The sequence below is a fragment of the Notothenia coriiceps genome, unplaced genomic scaffold, assembly GCF_000735185.1.
Source record: "Notothenia coriiceps isolate Sejong01 unplaced genomic scaffold, NC01 NC01_scaffold00031089, whole genome shotgun sequence".
Lineage (NCBI taxonomy): Eukaryota > Metazoa > Chordata > Actinopteri > Perciformes > Nototheniidae > Notothenia > Notothenia coriiceps.
In genome coordinates, this window is record NW_011363790.1 from 1 (window position 1) to 19,142 (window position 19,142).

Here is a 19,142-nt window from a genome sequence, read left to right on the forward strand (position 1 = left end):
CTCTCAAACACACACACAAACACACACACACACAAACACAAACACACACACACACACCACACACACAAAAACACACACACACAACACACAAAACACACACACAACATACACACACACAAACACACACACACACACACACACACACACACACACACACACACACACACACACACACACACACACACACACACACACACACACACACACACACACACACACACGCACACACTCACTCACTCACTCACTCACTCACTCACTCACTCACTCACTCACTCACTCACTCACTCACTCACTCACTCACTCACTCACTCACACACACATACACACACCTAAAGTGTTTTTCATTATTAAAAAGTAACTGTATTTGTGGGTCAGGGTCTGAAGCTCCTCCACGATGGCGGCCTGTTTTTCGGACACCTGCACACGTCCAACGTAATTGTGGATGACGGTGTGTGTCGACTGATGGATGTGGAGAACGGCATGCTGGGAGTTCCCTCAGCGCTGCGACCGGCCTTCATCCAGCTCAGGAAAATCAATGTACGTACAATACATATTGAACATTTTAATACATGGGGATTTTTGTTTTAGAAACCTATCCTTATTAATAATTGTAATAAGAGCAAAGACAATTCAAATGCAATACATTTAACAAACAAACAGACAATAATATTAGGCAAGGACAAGACAGTAGATGACTAAAATTAAAAACAAAGACCATGAAAACTAAAAATTATTAGAGAATAAGTAAAGATAACTTTTGCAAGAGTATTCCATCATTTTTTTGTGTAGTTAAAAAAAAAACCTACTCTGCTTTTTTCTTATGGGATTACATAACATAAAATCATTCCCATCAAAGTAACACACATACAAAATCTCTCCTTCACTTGGCTTGTAATTGTTGATTTAATTAGATGATTATTAGCCAACCATTATATTCTTTTATTGTCTGACACGATTTAAAAAATATATATATATTTGAAGGTGATAAATGGAGAGGAAAGAAATATTGATAAATGAGCCCGCTTTTCTATAAACAACATGGCACAAATCTACATGAGCCAAGTGATCCTGTAATGTAGCATCATACTTAGTGTGTGTGTGTTTGTGTGTGTGTGTCTGCAGACCACAGAGAGCATCGACGTCTTCTGCTTTGGACATTTACTCTACGAGATGACGTACGGCCGACCGCCGGACAGCGTCCCCGTCGAACAATACCCCGATGTCCCCTACACTGCTGTGGGTGAGTATTTAAACACACACACACACACACACACACAGATGCTGTCACATGTCAATGTGTTCCTCCTGACATTTAAACCTGAACCATAGTTTACTCCAATGGCCCATTGAACTATTGTGCTTTGTTGATTTATTTTCTGTGTGTGTGTGTTCAGTGTCAGTGCTGCAGTCCATTCTGTCCGCAGAGGCCTGTAAGAGCGGGATGCCAACATTGTCGGCGCTCATGCAGACACCGTGAGTCCACATGTTATCAGTCTACTCACATGTTGACTTTCTTGTTGAGTAATAACACACATACAGTCTGTCAGCCTATTTTATTTACACGAATCAACTACATGTTTACAGATCTGCTCGGGGAAACAAGTTAGTATCAGTGTAAACAACATCTTGATCCAACACAGGGGATGTTAGCCTTTGCAGACCATTTACATGCACAAAAACCTTTATAACACACTACAGGAAAGGGAGAACCCTCAAAGCCAGATAGGGTCTCTTTAAGACAAACACATATCTGGAATGTGTACTATGAAATGAAAAGGAACTGTATCATATTTTCCTTTTGGCTGCTTTTGAGTCACAATTTATATATTTTGCAGGCTGTTCAGTGACGTCCAGCTCCAACACTCAGAAAAACTCCAGATCAAGGTGAGGGGCTCAGTTTGATCTCTGAGAGTTTGTCCATGCATACACAAGGTTTCCTTCAGGATATTGCATTTATTTAATTCCCAAATGTATTCAGATATCACTAAACAGCTCTCCCTCAGGTTTCAAGGTTTGCAGATAAGAAATGCTTAAGCAACCTGGTGTTTTAATATTTCCTTATATATATATTTATTCTTATCTATTTAGTTGTTTTATTTCATTTATTATTATTTATTATTATTATCTTCTGGTTCGTTTATGTAAGCATAGTTTTCTCACCTTATCTTGTTTTTTAATCAATATTCCCTGTGATTAAAACAACAAAGATGAAGATGATCTCTGACCCCCCCCCCCTTCAGGTTCCCAGCAGGCTAAAAGAGGCGCTGAAGACGGCGAAGGAGAGTCTGGAGAGGAGGCTGCAGGAGGAGCAGAGAGTGGTTCGTCTCTCATTCATTTGTTTATTTATTTTCCCTCTGCTCCTTTTATATGGCTATGCAGCTTCACTGGAGACATTTTGGAGGTTGTGTCCTTCATGTCAAATCTCTATATTTTAAATAAATCGGTGACCTTTGAGATAAGGTGGGAACGATGCCTGAGGGCTCATGTGACATTAAAGACTGTGGAAAAACATTGCAATATCATTTCCCACAACCTTTTCATGTTGCAAAAACAAAAACTCTACTGACATTAATGAGGATTATTTCAAGATGAACTTCCTGTTATAGCTAGTGGAACATTTTCTATGTAAAAAATACAAAGTGACTTCATGCAGCCATTTCATATTTTCTAAAGTTAAATTACATTCTGACACACAAGGCTTGTTACCCCTGCTCCTAAAAATAAACTGATATCATTTCTCAGAACTTGTTCGTGCATACAGTATACAAGGTTTCCTTCAGAATATTGAATTAATTTAATTCCAAAAATAATTTATACTATATTGACATAGTGACCATCTTTATGTTCCTTTTTATAAAACAAAATATGCCCAGTCCTTCCTAAAAGATTGTTTGTCCTCAGCACGGGTGTCCAAACTACGGCCCAAGGGCCAACTGCAGCCTGTTAAAAAAGTAATCTTTTCTTACATTGTACTCCTTAAATACATTTCTAAACATATATTGCACAGTAGTGTTCATGTGCTAATTAGCCCACTTAATAAGAGAACATTTTCAAACAAATCTTAGTTGAGAAAAAAAGCCAATAACTTCTGAGGCTTATGTTTTAAGGAATGAGCTGCCCACACTTGCATTTTTTTAATTTAACCAGATAAAAGCATTGAGATAAAATCTCATATACAATGCTGACGTGGCCAAGAATGCAGCAACGTTACACATAACACAGACATATAAAATACAAAGAACACAACTAAGTAAACAAAAGATGAAAAGCAGTCACTACATTGTGCACATTTGGGACTGTAAGGTACACTACTCATTATAATATATATTATAATGAATAAGTGAAACCCTACGGAGAGCTGTGATGTAGGCTGTTTGTATTCTCAAAGCAGATTCAAGTATCAAGCATAATGTACCAACATTTGATTGATTTTGCTAACTCATAACTTCACTTATGAGGCAATACACCTCAGCTCTAGTGAGGGGCCCAGACCTTTGTATGCTTTTCTGTATGTGGCCCTCAATAATGTTATCATATTTGTATTTGAAGTGCCACCAACACAGAAGGCTGACCCGAGCGAAGTCTCACCACGGCTCAGAGGAGGAGAAGAAGAGGAGGAAGATTCTGGCGAGGAAGGTAGGCAACAAAATGTAGCACCAACTGCACAATAGAATAACATCTGACCATCCACACAAACAATACAACAGCTACAAATAATCTTTACAGTGACTCTGGTGCTAAGAACCATGGGATATGTTGTTTTCTTTTTTCAGAAACCTACCGGAACCTGTTTCAACTTTAGAAATGAAAAACATGCATTTTATGTTAGAGTTTAGTGGTTGTACTTTGGGGAAGTGGAAATGGTGCTTGTTAGTGATGTTAAATGAAAAGTGAAATGTAATGTTTTTTTTTTCTTATTCGCAGAAGTCACGACAGTCGGCTTTTGAAAATGAAGAAGACGTCTCTGTCAGAAACAACAATAACTCTGGTAGGTCACTGCTGTTACTAAACTCAACAAATACTCAATTTATGTTTAGGTTTTTAAGGTGCTTGGATGTCCTTTAGTGCAGGGGTCCCCAACCCCCGGTCCGCGGAGGTGTTACTGCCGGGCTGCAAAATAGCTGTGAGTTTATCGTAATATTTGCAGAATTATAAATATATAAAAATATTTTATCAAAAATTTTTAAATATTTTTTATTTTTATATTTATAGTCATATCATTTCATCCCAAAACATACAAAATAAAATCAAAATTGGTTAGCATAAGGTCTCTCGTGCGCAGAGAAAGTTACAGGTGGTGCGCCAATAGGAAGTGGAGCACACAGGAGACAACCGTTTAATCGCAGACTGTTATGTTTATGTGGGGGAATGGCAGTGCATACATTATTTGAGATATATTTAGAACTCGGACTTCATTTTAAGGACATTGCGGCCAGGGGTGTAGAGCTATTTTTTTATTTGTAAAGCCTCCTTCACTTCATGAAATGGCTGCAGCATCAGGAGGCAGCCTCTGAGAAGTGCAGCACCAGCGCGTACACACCGCCTTCACTGTGTTCCCCACTGCAGGCTGCAATACAATTAGCCTCTGTTGCCACCTGCTGGTGAGTAAATATTCAAATCAGTTAAAATTGACAACCGGTCCGCGGATTTTTTTTAATGTATCTGCCGGTCCTTGGCACAATAAAGGTTGGGAACCCCTGCTTTAGTGGACACAAATGTCCACACGACGTCATACTAAATAAGTCAACAACTTGATTCAAAATATTGATTTCAAAATGCTTTTATTAATTATTAATACAATTAATTTAATATTAATTAAAAATGATCATATTTCATCCGATAAGATAAAAATGGTCTGTTTCACTGCCAACGGCTGGTACTGCACTAACGTAAAATGACGGCGGCACTGATCGAGGTTTTCTGTAACTGTCCAAGTCTGTTCACATTTGCTTTTCCATGAACCAGTTTTTAAACATTGCCAGAGCCCATACCGTGTTTCTGTTACCGTTTACTTCCCTTCTGTCTTCTTCTTCTGTTGATTTCTCCGACTTCCAGCGCTCTCTTTCCTTCCCTTGCACTGTTTTTCTTTTCTTGACTGGGGACAGTTAAGAATCCAAAGTTTCATGCTCTCTACAAATATAAACAAAAGTATTCCACAGTGCTTTCTGACAGATGAAACTAATGTTTGTTGTCCACAGCTGACTTTAAATTGTCTGCACTCCTTTCTGCGGATTGATATGACTGCACATAGTCTCTTTATCCTCCTAAGCACGTTCTGTTCTCCTTAGCAGCGCCTGTTGTAAAAAAATAACAGACCTATTGAATGTCTGAATTGACCAATCAGATTAGAATATTGACCTAAGGCTTGTAATAATTGGTGTTTACCGTCTGCACAAACCTCGTCATGGATTGAAATGTGGATAGTTATCCATTGTCTGTCTCTTGATCTGTCACGTTAAAGCTTTATCTGTAGATTGAAGGGATCCTTTGTAGTTTTCCTATAAACAAAGTTACATTCAGTGTCAACACACTGTGACCTTAATATCATTTATCTGTGCACGCAATTTGTTCTTTTTTTTTTATTCAGATTTTTGCTAAATATAATAATTTGTGTTTTTTTTTATTCTTTCTCTCTTTAGGTTCTGGAGCCAGTTCACCTCCCACATGCCCCTCCTCGCCCACCCCCCCATCCACCACAGGTAGGCCTGCCTGTCTCTATGTCTGTCTGTGTGTCTGTCTGTGTCTCTGTGTCTGTCTGTCTAAGTATGAAACAGACTCCAGCACCCCCTTGTTGTGGTGAGGACCTGCTGTGATGTGTCAGCATGTTACTCAGAATAATAACGTTTTCCTATTAACCCAGAAAGTCTGTCAGTCTGTCTCTTCACCTCTTCTCTCATGATAATCACAGGTATTCTTTTCTTCTATAGTAGGTTGTATTATACACTTTGTGTCTTTAGCTAGCCTCACTCAGGGTAGGAAACACTAATGTTTACATGTATATGTTAAAGTGTGAGTCTGGTGATTAGGGATGTAAGAAAAATATTGACATATGATTGTTTGTCAATAACAATGCATGACTTTTAAATTAATTGTTTGTAAAGGTCAATGTCAGAAAGTGGCTCAGATTGCCCAAAGAGTAGTGCTACGATGCATGGCCATCTTTGAAATTGACCTTCATTTAGCCGTCAAGTACACATCAGTAACGTTTGTGACTGCCTCTTTCAAAGTTGCGAGACTGTGCACATGCTGACGAGGTTAAACCAAAGTTAGAAATGCGTCCACAAGTAGAGGTTTCCATCATTGCACCTATTATTACGGGACTTGTGATTTTTGCAAGATTTTACAATATTGCATATCCAGCTGCAGTGCAAAGCAACACAATTAGGGAAACATGGAGGAGAAGAGTGACACTATAAAGTCAAGATGAGGAAGAGCTCTTGTTACACGATTACAAGATTATTGCACTGCAGTTTATTTTGACACTGTGTGTCAGCTTTTTGAAGGGAAAGATGATACAAACAATGTTTATTGTTATGCTGCTTGATTTTCAAATATCACGCCAGCATTAATATAAACTGTTAACCCTAAAACAAGAAACTACATTTTTGTTCTAAGGTACCTTACACCTCATACATTTATTCATTTTTTGTTTTACTGGTTTGAAGTAAGTGATGCAAAAAATAATAACATGTGATGAAGTATAGTATTATAAAACACTTTGAAATGTAATTTGTAGACCATTACAATATTGTGATATAAAAGTACATTCACTTAGATTTAGAAACATTTCCACCCATACCAACGCTGTAACGCCGACAGAATATCACCAGACTCAACATTTACATTTCCACAACAATAACATTAATACGTCATCAGTCTCCTACCCTGATGTTAGTGTCTCCTTTCCTTATTTCCTCTCCTCCTCTCCTCGTTGTCCTGGTGATTCTGTGTAAATGCTGATTGGTTCACTGAACAGATAATTGTCATCTCCCTCTCTTCTTCCCGTGCTGTCTCCACCGTAGAGCATGCTCCATTCTGACCGTGTCGTTGGGTAAAGTAAAGATTTAAAATGTCGCTGATGATGATGATAAAGGTCACTGGTGTTTTTTTTAAAGCCGTCGTACACCCTGGCTTCCCAGCAAGCTCACAGGTCAGCCTCATAATTGTGTTCTCAAGTTAAAGAAACTCAAGAGTAGAATAGACTTCAATCTAATTTTAAAGTCGGATAGAGCGGGATCACGAGTGTGGATCTAATGCAGTGAGCAGCAGGTTAAGATCAGAGACTTATAAAGGAAAACTGAAATCCAGGATTTGTTTGGTCTGGGGAAATGTTAAAACTTGGGGGGGGCAGGAGCCGTTTAGGACAGAGAGTGAATACACATACTATACAGAGATGCTGTATGAAAAACCAATGTGAGTTTGGAAATATTGAACAATTTAAATCTATTCTAGTAGACCTCAACAATGGAATTATGATCAGTAGAAATGGCCATGACATGGGACCTTTAAAACCCGATACTGGGTTTTGTGGCAGATACTAATATTGATAAATCAGAAATCATTATTTAAATTGATATAATTCTTATTATTTTTTAAATAAAAGCATTATGTTTGCGTATAATCTTAAACTTTGGTTTCTAAAGAATCTGATTGTTATTTAAATGATCCGTGTGATTTAATGGGCTTACATTGGGACCACAGGGAAAATAATGTTTTTGGAAGGCTTAATGCCAAAGAATGAATACTGAAGCAGATTAGTTTGATAACAAATCTATCAATCTCCTGACTTAACAACAGTGTGAAGTTATTGAAATGTTTACGTGAGTCAAACAATTTAAGTTAACAACCACTAATTCTACAAATACATTAATACTAATAACATAAGTCTAATCTTTATGTACGATTATGCTCAAGTACTGGGCTCTGGTTTCAGACAGGGTGAAAAGAGGTGCTGCAGCACAGGCAGTATGAAATAGATAAAGAGCTTTCTGAACATTAAAGCATGGAGACATGTCCCAGTAGAGACACTGATCCTGAAATGAGCTTAATATGGCCCTTATAGGAATCAGCCATTAGAAAGCGACCTGATGAGATGAAGTAAAGCATTAATAAAGCATTGCTTGTGTAGAACAGGGTGTACGCACATCTTTACAAAAACTTCACAATCTGCAATGATCTCCAAAGCTCACACACAGTCACCCACTGGTTCAGAAGTTCTCATTGGAGATTGTGATGTGTCAGTTACAGCATGTCCGTCCGTCTGTCTCTGTTTCTGTTGTTCCGTTTGCTCGTGTGTCTGTTGGGGACGGGGTGTCACGGTGAATACGGGTCAGAAACATTTGTTTTTGGTCAAAAATGTATTTAAGTTACGATAACTTCTTTGTGCTGCTATTAGCTTTTTCATTTGTTGTGCCCATGCTGCAGGTTGCCTTCTGTCGTATGGAGCTGCTCTGCAGTTGACCCTTCAGTGAATCTTTTATAAGGATTTTCATTTGTGTTGATCAATATTCAGATAATACTTTGTCCCGAAACATCTTTAACCAGAGTATTTTGCATTGTATATATTTTTTTACACTGGTAGTTTTAAAAAAAAAATGTAGGCACATCAATTACAATGTGAATATTTAACATCCATCTTGAACATTTTGAAGATCTGTGCCCGTATTTATCAAGCCTCTGACAATAGGAAATTCATCCTGAAGAGTGAAACAAAATCTCAGTGACACGCTTTAATCCTACTTTTAGGACTACAAGTAAAAGCATATTAGCAACTTCTTAGGCAAAGAAAAAGTCTGCCAAATCTGCCGATATTTAAGAGAGTTCCTAACCCAGGAGTCGCCAGAAGAAGGCTTTCAGGCGATTCAGTTTGGTTAATACGTTGTTATTAATATGTGTGACCGACATTGGGCCGTGTAATAAAAAAGAACATGCAGTAATAAACAAACTTTGGTAACTCTTACATTGCCAAATGTCATACAAAGTATTTTTTATTGATTTATACTTACTTATAACTCTTATGTTGACAAGGTATTTAGTTCTAACAGGAATTGGACATAACATTCAATGTTCTCTATCATTATCACTGTATGTGAAATACTGCAAGATATACACTAAATATTTCCCACAGCTCAGAGTCAAACTTCCTGTATGTATTTATTTTGGGTATGGGACTGTGTTACAGCTTACTATGTAAATGGTTGTGGCAAAGCTATGCATCTATTTTCGCATTATAATATTGCATATGCATTCTTGGGTATTGGTCAATTTGCCCAAACACAAAAACCCTCACTCAAAGATTGTTGCACGACTTTGAAGAGACGCTTGATAAATACGGGACTACTTAACTTGCAGACATTTAAAACATAATGCAGATCATTTAAAATGTTTGAATACATTTTCAAACCTCCATGGTGGCGTGTACTGAGGACACCGCCTGTATTAGTCTATTGAAACTCTTCCAGCATGTGAGCTCAGAGCTGTGGCCAGATTTCATATTAAATCAGAGGAATTATGACATGTTGACACATCTGATCACAGAGGTCTCACTGCAAGAAGAATCGTCTGAATATTACGTGGGAAAAAACAACACTAAAGGTCACTGTTGCTGCTATATTTAATGAAAGTCAGCTTGGAGATAATCTGCCCCTGCAGGCATTAGTGGGTCTACAATATTTTAACTATTTGTTATGTTTTCGCTCTTCACCACAGCCAAACAACGTATATTCCACTAAAAATATGATCTTACAACATGTTATTGTCTCCTGCAGTGGCGAGTTTCTCCAGGTGTGGTTAGCATCTGTCTGACTGACAGATGTCCTTTCAATACGCCACAGATAATTCACTGTTTAGTCAAACAGGAAGGTGGGGTCTGTGGACTTAAGACGCAGCTTCAGGCTCTGCTTCACCTCTACATGCTGGAGCGCTCTTTTGATTTGCTTTTTTCTTCCCTGTAATCCCTGGGTTCTGTTTCAGTTTGGGTTATAAAAAGGCATACGTGTAGGAGGATGTACCAAATGTATGTTCAATTTACCAGCAGTGCACTGTGTTAATCAAAGCAAGAAAAAGACTGGGGCAGTAGCTACTTTAGGACAACAAGGATGTAAAGCCACGACTAGTTTAGAAAAAAATATTTATGAAAGAATCATCCAATAAGAAGGCCTCAGACGGTTGCCGTGACGGTGAGGTGAAGTTGAGCCTTGTTGGATGAATTCAAGTTTAGCTTTAATCTGAATATTCCAAAAACTATGATTTAATTTAGTCTCCATAGAGAGGCATTCCTCCCCTTTCTGGTGTTCCTTCATGGGATATTATTTTTAAGAACATATGTGCGGTAGTTATGGCAACTCGTCAAAGAACAATCATTTTTACATAGCGTTTGAATTGTGGCATGAAAACATATGTTTGTCAATTCACAGATAATTTTGCAAGTCAAGTAAGTCTCTGTTTTTTGTAGTATAATGTACTCACTGATACTAGCCAGCTAGATAATTTAGCTTTGTTCCAGAAGATAAACCAAGTTCAAAACACTCAGACATTGTAGCTTCAGAGCTGGAAAGCTAATTAATTGTAACTGTTTGTTTACCAATGAACTGGGGCATATTAGGGTCCCATAGTGGTCCACTGGGAACTGCCGTTTTAGAATGAATGTACCCCACAAGAAAGATGAAGCCTCTGCAACTGGGAACTTGAACATAACTTAGAGTATTAGTTCAGGAACCACAGGGCCTTTTGACTCGATTTTCTTGAACAATATTTTTGTGTAACTGACCAGCATCTGTTTGTAGAGTCAAAACATGTTGGATTACCTGAACTGAAGGTTGGATTTAAACTGATGGTGGATTGAATTCAGCCTGGAATCTGCAGACGCTGGTTACACAAATGTACTCAAATAACAATTACCACTTTGTATTTGGTCTTTATAAAGGGTTCATTGGTTCTATTTAATGATCAATACACATTTTTACTAATGCTTCATAAATGGGTTAGAAGCCATAAAATATCTCAGGTGTTTTCAAACTCTAAAACGCACATGTGACTTTCTGAGGATATCCCTATCTCCAGAGCTAGTCTGAGAATCAGAATCAGAGTAATACAGTGAAACTTGTCTGTAAAATCACAAGTATGTTGCAAAAATAATTTGGAAATGGCTGATTCAGAATACTTTTGTTTCAACTTTGCCCAAATGTAAACCGATATCAGCTAATGTTAGGGTTTTGAGGTTTTAAAATACCCATTTTTTTCATCACCGATCAGACGGAGCACCTTACGCTGGTTAAAAACCACTGCCTGTAATGTTGAAGCCTACCATTTCTTTAGCTAACCACAGATTAAATGCTAACGTTATTTTATCACAAACCATGAACTGAGATAAAATAGCAAATAAGAAGTCAGGTCATTATTTCATAGACTTGTATACATTCAGACTTCTTTATGCAACCTTTGGAGTCACCCCCTGCTGGACATTATAGAGAAAGCAGGTTAAAGCCACTTTCACATTGGCTTTACTTTTCAGATAAACCAGACCAGTTTAAACCAGTTTATTTGATCTCTGTGTAACCAGCCTCTGGGGAAACTAAATGTAAGAAGCTAATCGTTTTGTTTTCTCACGCTCTCTCCCTTCGTTCTCTCCTTTATCCAGGAGCCCTGCCTGTTCCTCCCCCGCCTCCTCCTCCTCCTCCCCCTCCTGCACTGGACTCTCCCTCCTCTCGTCCTCCTCCTCTCTCCTCTGATGGAGCGGGAGGAGGTCGCACCGCCTTGCTAAGCTCCATCCAGGGCTTCAGTAAGGGAAAACTGAAGAAGTCCGAGACCGTCGACCACAGCAAACCCATTACCTGACCCCCCCCGCCTCCACCTCCTGTCCTCCACCAGGAGACCCCCGCCACCACGACGCCGCCGACCCCCTGGTTCTGCACTGCCGTCCATGTGATTCAGTTTTGTTTTTACCGCTACTCCTGCTTTTTTCAGCTTTTACATTTTAAAATCTGTGGTGGGAGAGAGTAGAGTCCTTTTAGGAACTGAACAATCATCTGAAGGTTTGTCCACTTTGACTGCATTCTCATGAGGAGACACCGGGCTCCAGATAAAAACGCTGGTAAACTGGGTGTAGTTGGGTATTTGCTGCTGCTTCTTTTCTGCTTGTAAAAGTGGTGGGATTTGAACATTTTGGAACCACTATGGATGCTTCATCCCGCTGATCATGACATGAATTTCATGGAGTCGAAACTCTAAATCAGTGCTCTGACACTGTGGCGCTGCACTGCTTCTGTATCTGGTCCAAACACAAGAAAGTTGGTCCAAACCTTTCCTCGTTTGCAGTCATCTCAAAATATCCAAATTCGAGTAGACTGTCTCACTGCAGGAAGTCCGTATGGCTGCAAAGCTAAATGTAATTCTTGTCTTTAAATATTTTTTATTTTCCTAAAATAAATGGGGGAAAAAAACCTTTTAGTGCAAAAATATTCAACTTCTCTATTTTAGATTTATCTAAAAATGCATGTTTATAAGGGAGTTCGCTGGATTTGAAGTGAGAAAAAAATATTTACATAAAAGATGATTCTCATCAGAAGCAAGTGGGAAATGAAAGCCCAGATGCATTTCCACTTGTTTTAGGAGTATAAAACTCAAGTTACAGACAGAAATGACTTGATACAAGGATGTTGGCTGCAGTGTGTCTGTCTGAAAGTCAAGCTGGGATCACACCTGGTTTTGTTTGATCTGAATGAGAGAGAGAGATTTGTTTGACTTTGTTGCGTTTTGAGATTCTTACAGTGAGAGCATCTTTGTTAAAACCATGACATGGATGCTCTGCGGTGTTTGTACTTCTAAATTAAGAAACCCCACATCATTCTGTTCAGCTCCTAAGAAAGAGATCGCCATCATACTGTAACATCTGCCACACGTCACTAAGAGATGTCTGGCCGATAACGTGGCAGAGTATAAAGGTAGTGTGTGCCACTACTATTGCTTGTGCAGCTGCTCCCTCCTTTGGAAATAATGGCTTTGCTCTACACAATGTCAAACTTGCACTTTTTGGTGTGAAAGACAGAGATACATGTCAGACATCTGCTCTGTCTGTCTGCTCGGTCAGAGAAACATGGATCCACAGCTGTGATTGTTTTTAGGGTCTGAAATTAATCTTAAATACTTTTTCTTCACCCGGATCACTAACAATGTGTCATATTTTTATATTATTTTGCCTCTTTGCATGACAATAAATTCCTACTATTTCACATTTCTGACCCATACTGCTGCTTGTCCATTAACTTGACGTCACTGTTGACCTTATCCCAAATGATCCATCATTCTGTAGATTTCCTTCCTTCATGTTTGAGTAATCAATCCAAAATCAACTTGCAGAGACTAATCCACCACAGTCAATATTTACTGACGTTTAGTTTGACTTTATCACTTCATAGTCATGTGGTTTTTTAAAGTTGTAATAAAAAGAATAACCCAACTTCAAATTGGGATTCAAGCAGCATCTTTGCTCATCCTGCAGAATTTGGATTTGAATATCATATTATTAACTAATGCAACACATTTTGAAATAAGTAATCAAGCTATCGGTCAAAATTGGGTTTGGAAAATGTTGATTTAGGAAAAGCCTGATTGGTTTATCAGTATTGATTTATTTGATTATCACCAATAAAAGCTATAGGTGGATGTTATTTATGTCTTTATAGAAATAACCTGAAGGAAGGAGATCGGTCCTTGTTATCGTTTGATTTGATCATTTGATCTTCACTGTCGGTGCAAATTGTTTTTGTTAATCATCTCTGCTGACAGCATTGTAACCTTTTACCTTCATTTGACTTTCATTGAGGCTTAATTTCCGACCCTTAAAGTGCTGATTCCTGGTATTCTAAGTCTTTTATTGCATCTGTTTATATTCTGTTGTATTTTATTATGTGTTGTCACAGAGCTGAGATTATTTTATCGTCCCATATGGATCCTTGTGCCTATGGAAATATGAATGTTTTCTTTTAAGATATAAGTGATAATATCCTCTATATATACCAGATGATCTGTTTGTACAAAGTTCTGTCTTCAGGTTAGGCGATGTTCATTCAGATGGACGTTGAATTGCATCAGTATGTTTGTCTGCAGCACTTTATCTACGAGGGGTGAGGGACAAGAGGTGTATTATTTTTATTTTTTGAAACAATTAAAAGCCCAAGAGCGGTCCTGGATTACAAGTAAAATGGTATGAAAACCACTCTTCAATCTCCAGTAGGTAAATGTATCAACTGTTTTGCCTTGTTATCGCCTTCAAAATCAACAATATCTCCTCTACAATAAATGCATCTGCAAAATAACCCTCCTCATCATGTATATTTACATTTAAATACAAAATCTAGAAAGCCTGTTGTTATGAAAACTATTTGAATAAAAATGTTTCAGTAAAATTGAGAGTAAATTGCGATCTTTGCAAATACTTGTGATGAACTGTGTTGTTTTTAATACACCTAAAAAAGTGTTTTAATAAACAAAGATTAAAGTTTTAATTTTGTATTTTTTTTTACTTAGATTGTGTGCTGAAGCTCAATTTCAATGTTGGAGCAACATGTTCCTCTTATAAACCTGTGCCTGATTTAGATCAGAAAGTTTTCCTTCTGAATTAATTATGGAGTGCCATAAAAAAGAATAACACTGTAATGAATCCTTAAATATAAAAAAAAGGAAAAAATATAACTAAAATTACTTCTCAGCATTTTAAATGAATTTTCTTCTGTATTTATATATATTTTTAAATAAAATAATTATATCAAAGGTGTGACACATTGACATTGTAATTTGGATTTTAGCCACTGTATTTACAGTGCAGGATCGTTGCCTCAATTATAAATCAATATTTGATGTGCACTATCACTCTACAATCAAACTCGTGTTTGTCTTTAACCCATATTCCCCTTTTTGTATGCAAGGAAAGGAGGACACCATAATGAAAGTGATACAGCAGAACAGCATGCCGTTAAGGCCCGAGTCTGAGCTCAGTGTTTACTGTAAATCTTAAACTAGGATCTTATAACACTCGTCCTGATCAAACATAGGAACATATCCTATCACAGGCAGCTATATGTGAACAAATAAGATCAATATAAAGAGTTGTAAAGCTGAACTGATGTGTGTCTGATAGCTTTGTGACACAAGTGACGGTACGCATTTCAGATTACGCACATAACCTGCGTACCAGTTATGTGCACCCCTGTACTACAGCAAAAGTATCCTCCGTCGGGACTTCCTGCAACAACACCACGCCGTTATCTTAATTCTGATTGGACAGAAGACCTTATCAACGATGTTCTATTGAGAAGACGACCACTACGGGACAAAAGTTTTCAAAACCGTTTCTGGTCTTCGGTATTTTCAGACAAGTGGCTACTGAAATCAATCTTACTAATTGCTGTCTGTAATTCTCGGCGCCAGTTGGCGGACTTTATTTTGCTTACTTTAACATCATTTTTCATGGTGGGACTAAGCCATTTCTTGGACGCTGCCACTGGTGGGATGTATGATTCTGAACATGCGTTAAATATTTTTTTTTAACGCAATTTATTCAAAAAATTAATTATCGCTTGCCGCGATAATTTTGACAGCATTAATATATGTATATGTTAGGCAACAAAACTGAGAGATGCTAGAGGGAGTGTCAAAAGTTTGTTTATTTTTTATGTCATATCAAGAATGTAACTTTCACAAAATAACTATTTATTCTCCGTTAAAGAATCGCTCAGGTATGTTGATGCACTCTTACGGGTTCTCATGTAATGCTCACATTTAAGAGGATTTTGCTTTGGTAATGGCATTTCTTTGTGGTATGTGGCTCAACAGCAATCATAACTGAGCTTAATCTTTTCAGGAGATGATGTTCACAAAGATATTCATGTGTCCAGACTCTTTATCTGGAGGTCTTCACCTTGTCGACAGGTCTGAGTCTCCAACCTGAGAATAAAGCAGTTGTCACGGCAGGGAAACGTTTCTTTTCTACTCACAAATTGTAAGGTAAGCAGTAAAAAGTGTAAAACATTTGATAAAGTCAACAATTTGACAAAGTATATCATTCACCACCTGAAAGCATATAATTCGCCACCTGACTTCCATATAAGCTCCACTCATAACTACAAGTCACCGCCTAAAAATGTAGAACCTTCCTGCAGCATCCTGCTTAGGAATGGATGATAAAGGCCTACTGAACCAACTGGTATAAGAGTAGGGCCAAACCCTTGTAATATATGCTCCAAAACACAAGTGATAACAGCCATTCAAGGCAGGTGGTGATTCCTTGTTGTTTTTAAGGTTTTTAGTGGAGGTATTAGTGCGACTACATCGTCGCTAGTGCTCATTAGTAGTTCATGTGTCTTACCTAAGTACCCCAGGCCATGATGACGATTGAATCGGTTTCACTTTCAAGTTTATTTCTGTAGGATCTGCGTCTCCTAGCACCTTGGCCGCAACTCTGTTGAAAGAGGAAGTTTAAGGGTTCAATCAATCCAGGCTTTAGAAACAACACTGGTCCAGATATATGTGGACTACAAACCAAAGCATCAGAGGGATGAAGGTGCAGCATAGTGTAATATTTAAATGATTTTTTTGGTGTTCATTATGCATTTTAATCTGACATTTTTAATGAATGTTATTTCTGGTGGACCTCAGAAAACCTGCCGTAGTGTTTAGATAGGTCTGTTTTTCTGCAAAAGCAAACTATGATATTTTATTAGAAAGTGTCCTCTGATTTTAGGGAACAACCTTGTCTGGTTTAATATGATTATTGACTGGCACAAAACAAGCTCTATATATTTTTTTTTTTGTTGTGGAAGAACTTGAACAACAAATTTAAGCCGGACTTTATCACCAGCATCCATAGTTGGAAGATTTATTGAGATCCTTATAGCCCTGTATTGAACACGTTACATGTATTACTTGAACCATAATTATCTATCATGTATGATTAGATATACGTATTGTTCAAGTCATACATGTAACTACCCAATGCAGATAGAGAGATTCGATCAGAATAAGAAATACATAATATAAATACACCCAAAACATGCAAAATGACTTTTAAAAAAAAGTAGAAAATTACTTAAATGTTTATAGATTCATAACAGATGCTTTCTTAATCTTTCAAAAAGCTCTTGATGTAGAAACTGTTGGTTTGTGTATAACAAAATATCGTATTTTATAAACTCTAAAAACATTGTGTTTTATAAAGGATTTGTTTCATGCAAAAATCCTAATTTCTAGAGTATAAAAAGCTTTAAGTAAAATGCTGATGTGAAACTGATGTGCTAGTGTGACGCAGGACGAAGAGTTAGCTTCTGTGTATTTGTGTCTCTGAGTCTTTTTGTGAACGTACCCGGGTGCAGGAATTGTCACTTTTGAGACACAGGTTCATCCTGCAGTGCAGGTAAATGTCTTTAGAGTTCCCGTTGAACTGGAACATGTTGAAGGAGAAGTAGTTGGTCAGTCCCTGTCCGTTGCTCTCAATTACAATAGTGTTTTCAGAAGGGTTTGCACAGCTGTTTAGAAACAGGGAAACACATAAAACATCAGGGGTCATTTATTGTTTCATAGCCTTTATAGGATCTGAAATGAATCCAGCATCAAATCCTCCCATGAAACCAGAATACGTTCGGACTCAAACAAATGAACTGAATGAATAAATAACCAAGTGTGTAAACAACTAATTGTGTGAACAACACACCTTATTGTTCACAGGTGACTTGGTGAAGTATTCATTTAATAAAAGCTAAACTGCTGAGAGACTACCAAATATTACGTTAGTCGTAATTATACGTAATGCAGTCTGTCAGACAAGTTTGTAGGAAAATCAAATCTATTTGGAATAATTTGGACTGTATACAAGAAGTAAAAGTAGCCAAAAACCCATTGGTTTTATGAAGCCTCAAGTTTGGCATGTAGTCATCTGTATTGTTTTGACCAATAGTGACAGAAGTTAAGTTTGACTAAATACTGAATAACACACTTTTAGCAACCAAAATGTTAAAATAAACTATAAAAAAGCTTAAAGTTACATAAACAACGTCAAAGTAGCAGCTTGTCACTAACAAGGTGGCCCCGCCCTTAAAGCAAATCTATTTTACTCTAAATGGAACAATAATTTACAAAATAAACATCATACTGTAATGAAGCAAGTTGTTAAACCCCGAGCCTGTTTTTCAGGTTTCAGGCTCAAAAATGACATTCCCAGAACAAATGACCATATCTTCCCTTCTAAAAGGGTTAAATTAATAATCTTTATTCTCAAAGTAATGATAAACCTGTAAGTTGGATGTAGAAGAGTCAGATTCAATATAGATGTTTTTTTTTTTAAAGAAAATTCAGATTGAACATGGTAAAAAACTGTAAATTATAGTGTCTGTCCAAAAAATATTTTGTACTTATAGTGAAAACTAACCTTGGATGATGGGTTAGTAGACTAAAAGCTTTAGGAAATCCAAAGTACAACATATAATAAGTACCCTGTATCCAGATTGATGCAAAAAAAGTGATATTTGACCTTTTTAGACAGATTTAGCACAAAAAAAACCTCTTCTGGGGCCATTTGGGTGGATTTTTCATATCTCTGGCTCCCCCTGCTGGCTTTTGACATGTGACATCTCTTTCTAACCGTCAGAGCCAATGGAATCGAGGGGAACTCCCACATAGTCCTTATTTGGTCATTTGTGTGTGTTAGGCTGCTGCAATGCCGAGACCGGAAGCAGCAGCCACTCTGGTGGCTACCATTAGCAGCTAACTTTTGCTCTGCGATTTTTACATAAAAATGGAATTATGGATTATAAATAATTCAAATTATTGCCCAGAAACGTTATCAACGTATGGATTAACCGATTCAGCCGCGTTTTTTCTCGTTTTAATGCCATTGAACACGTCTTTTGATCAGATTAACAGCTACGGTGAGACGATCTCTCTAGAAGCTACGTAAAGGTACGTGTTGTGATGTCTGTCTTTGCTTCCCTGTCGCAAATTCGGATCACTCAGTGATGATACTATATACCTAAATAATCTGTGGAACCTCAGTTTTAATCGGATATCTTGTATGTGCAGCTACGATAAGTAATAAGGTACTTTTATCTTGAGTTCTGTGCCAATGTCCGTTAGCATTTTTCGCTAAGGGGTCT

General features: G+C 37.6%; 1 protein-coding gene and 1 long non-coding RNA gene across 2 annotated transcripts; one reads left to right on the forward strand and one right to left on the reverse strand.

Moving 5' to 3' along the window:
• Positions 1–375: 375 nt before the first annotated feature.
• pxk (PX domain containing serine/threonine kinase) lies at positions 376–14,501 on the forward strand (the record flags this gene model as incomplete). The annotated part of the gene is made up of 9 exons (XM_010787717.1): positions 376–537; positions 1,123–1,240; positions 1,395–1,473; positions 1,836–1,884; positions 2,241–2,318; positions 3,550–3,636; positions 3,925–3,988; positions 5,640–5,699; positions 11,639–14,501. Coding segments are annotated over 9 exons (894 nt in total), but the record flags the coding sequence as incomplete, so codon positions are not given.
• Positions 14,502–15,656: 1,155 nt separating this feature from the next.
• LOC104959806 (uncharacterized) lies at positions 15,657–17,519 on the reverse strand. The gene is made up of 3 exons (XR_799921.1): positions 17,357–17,519; positions 16,364–16,456; positions 15,657–15,942 (listed from the first exon to the last, which is right to left on the reverse strand). It is a non-coding gene; the product is annotated as an uncharacterized lncRNA (long non-coding RNA).
• Positions 17,520–19,142: the final 1,623 nt, after the last annotated feature.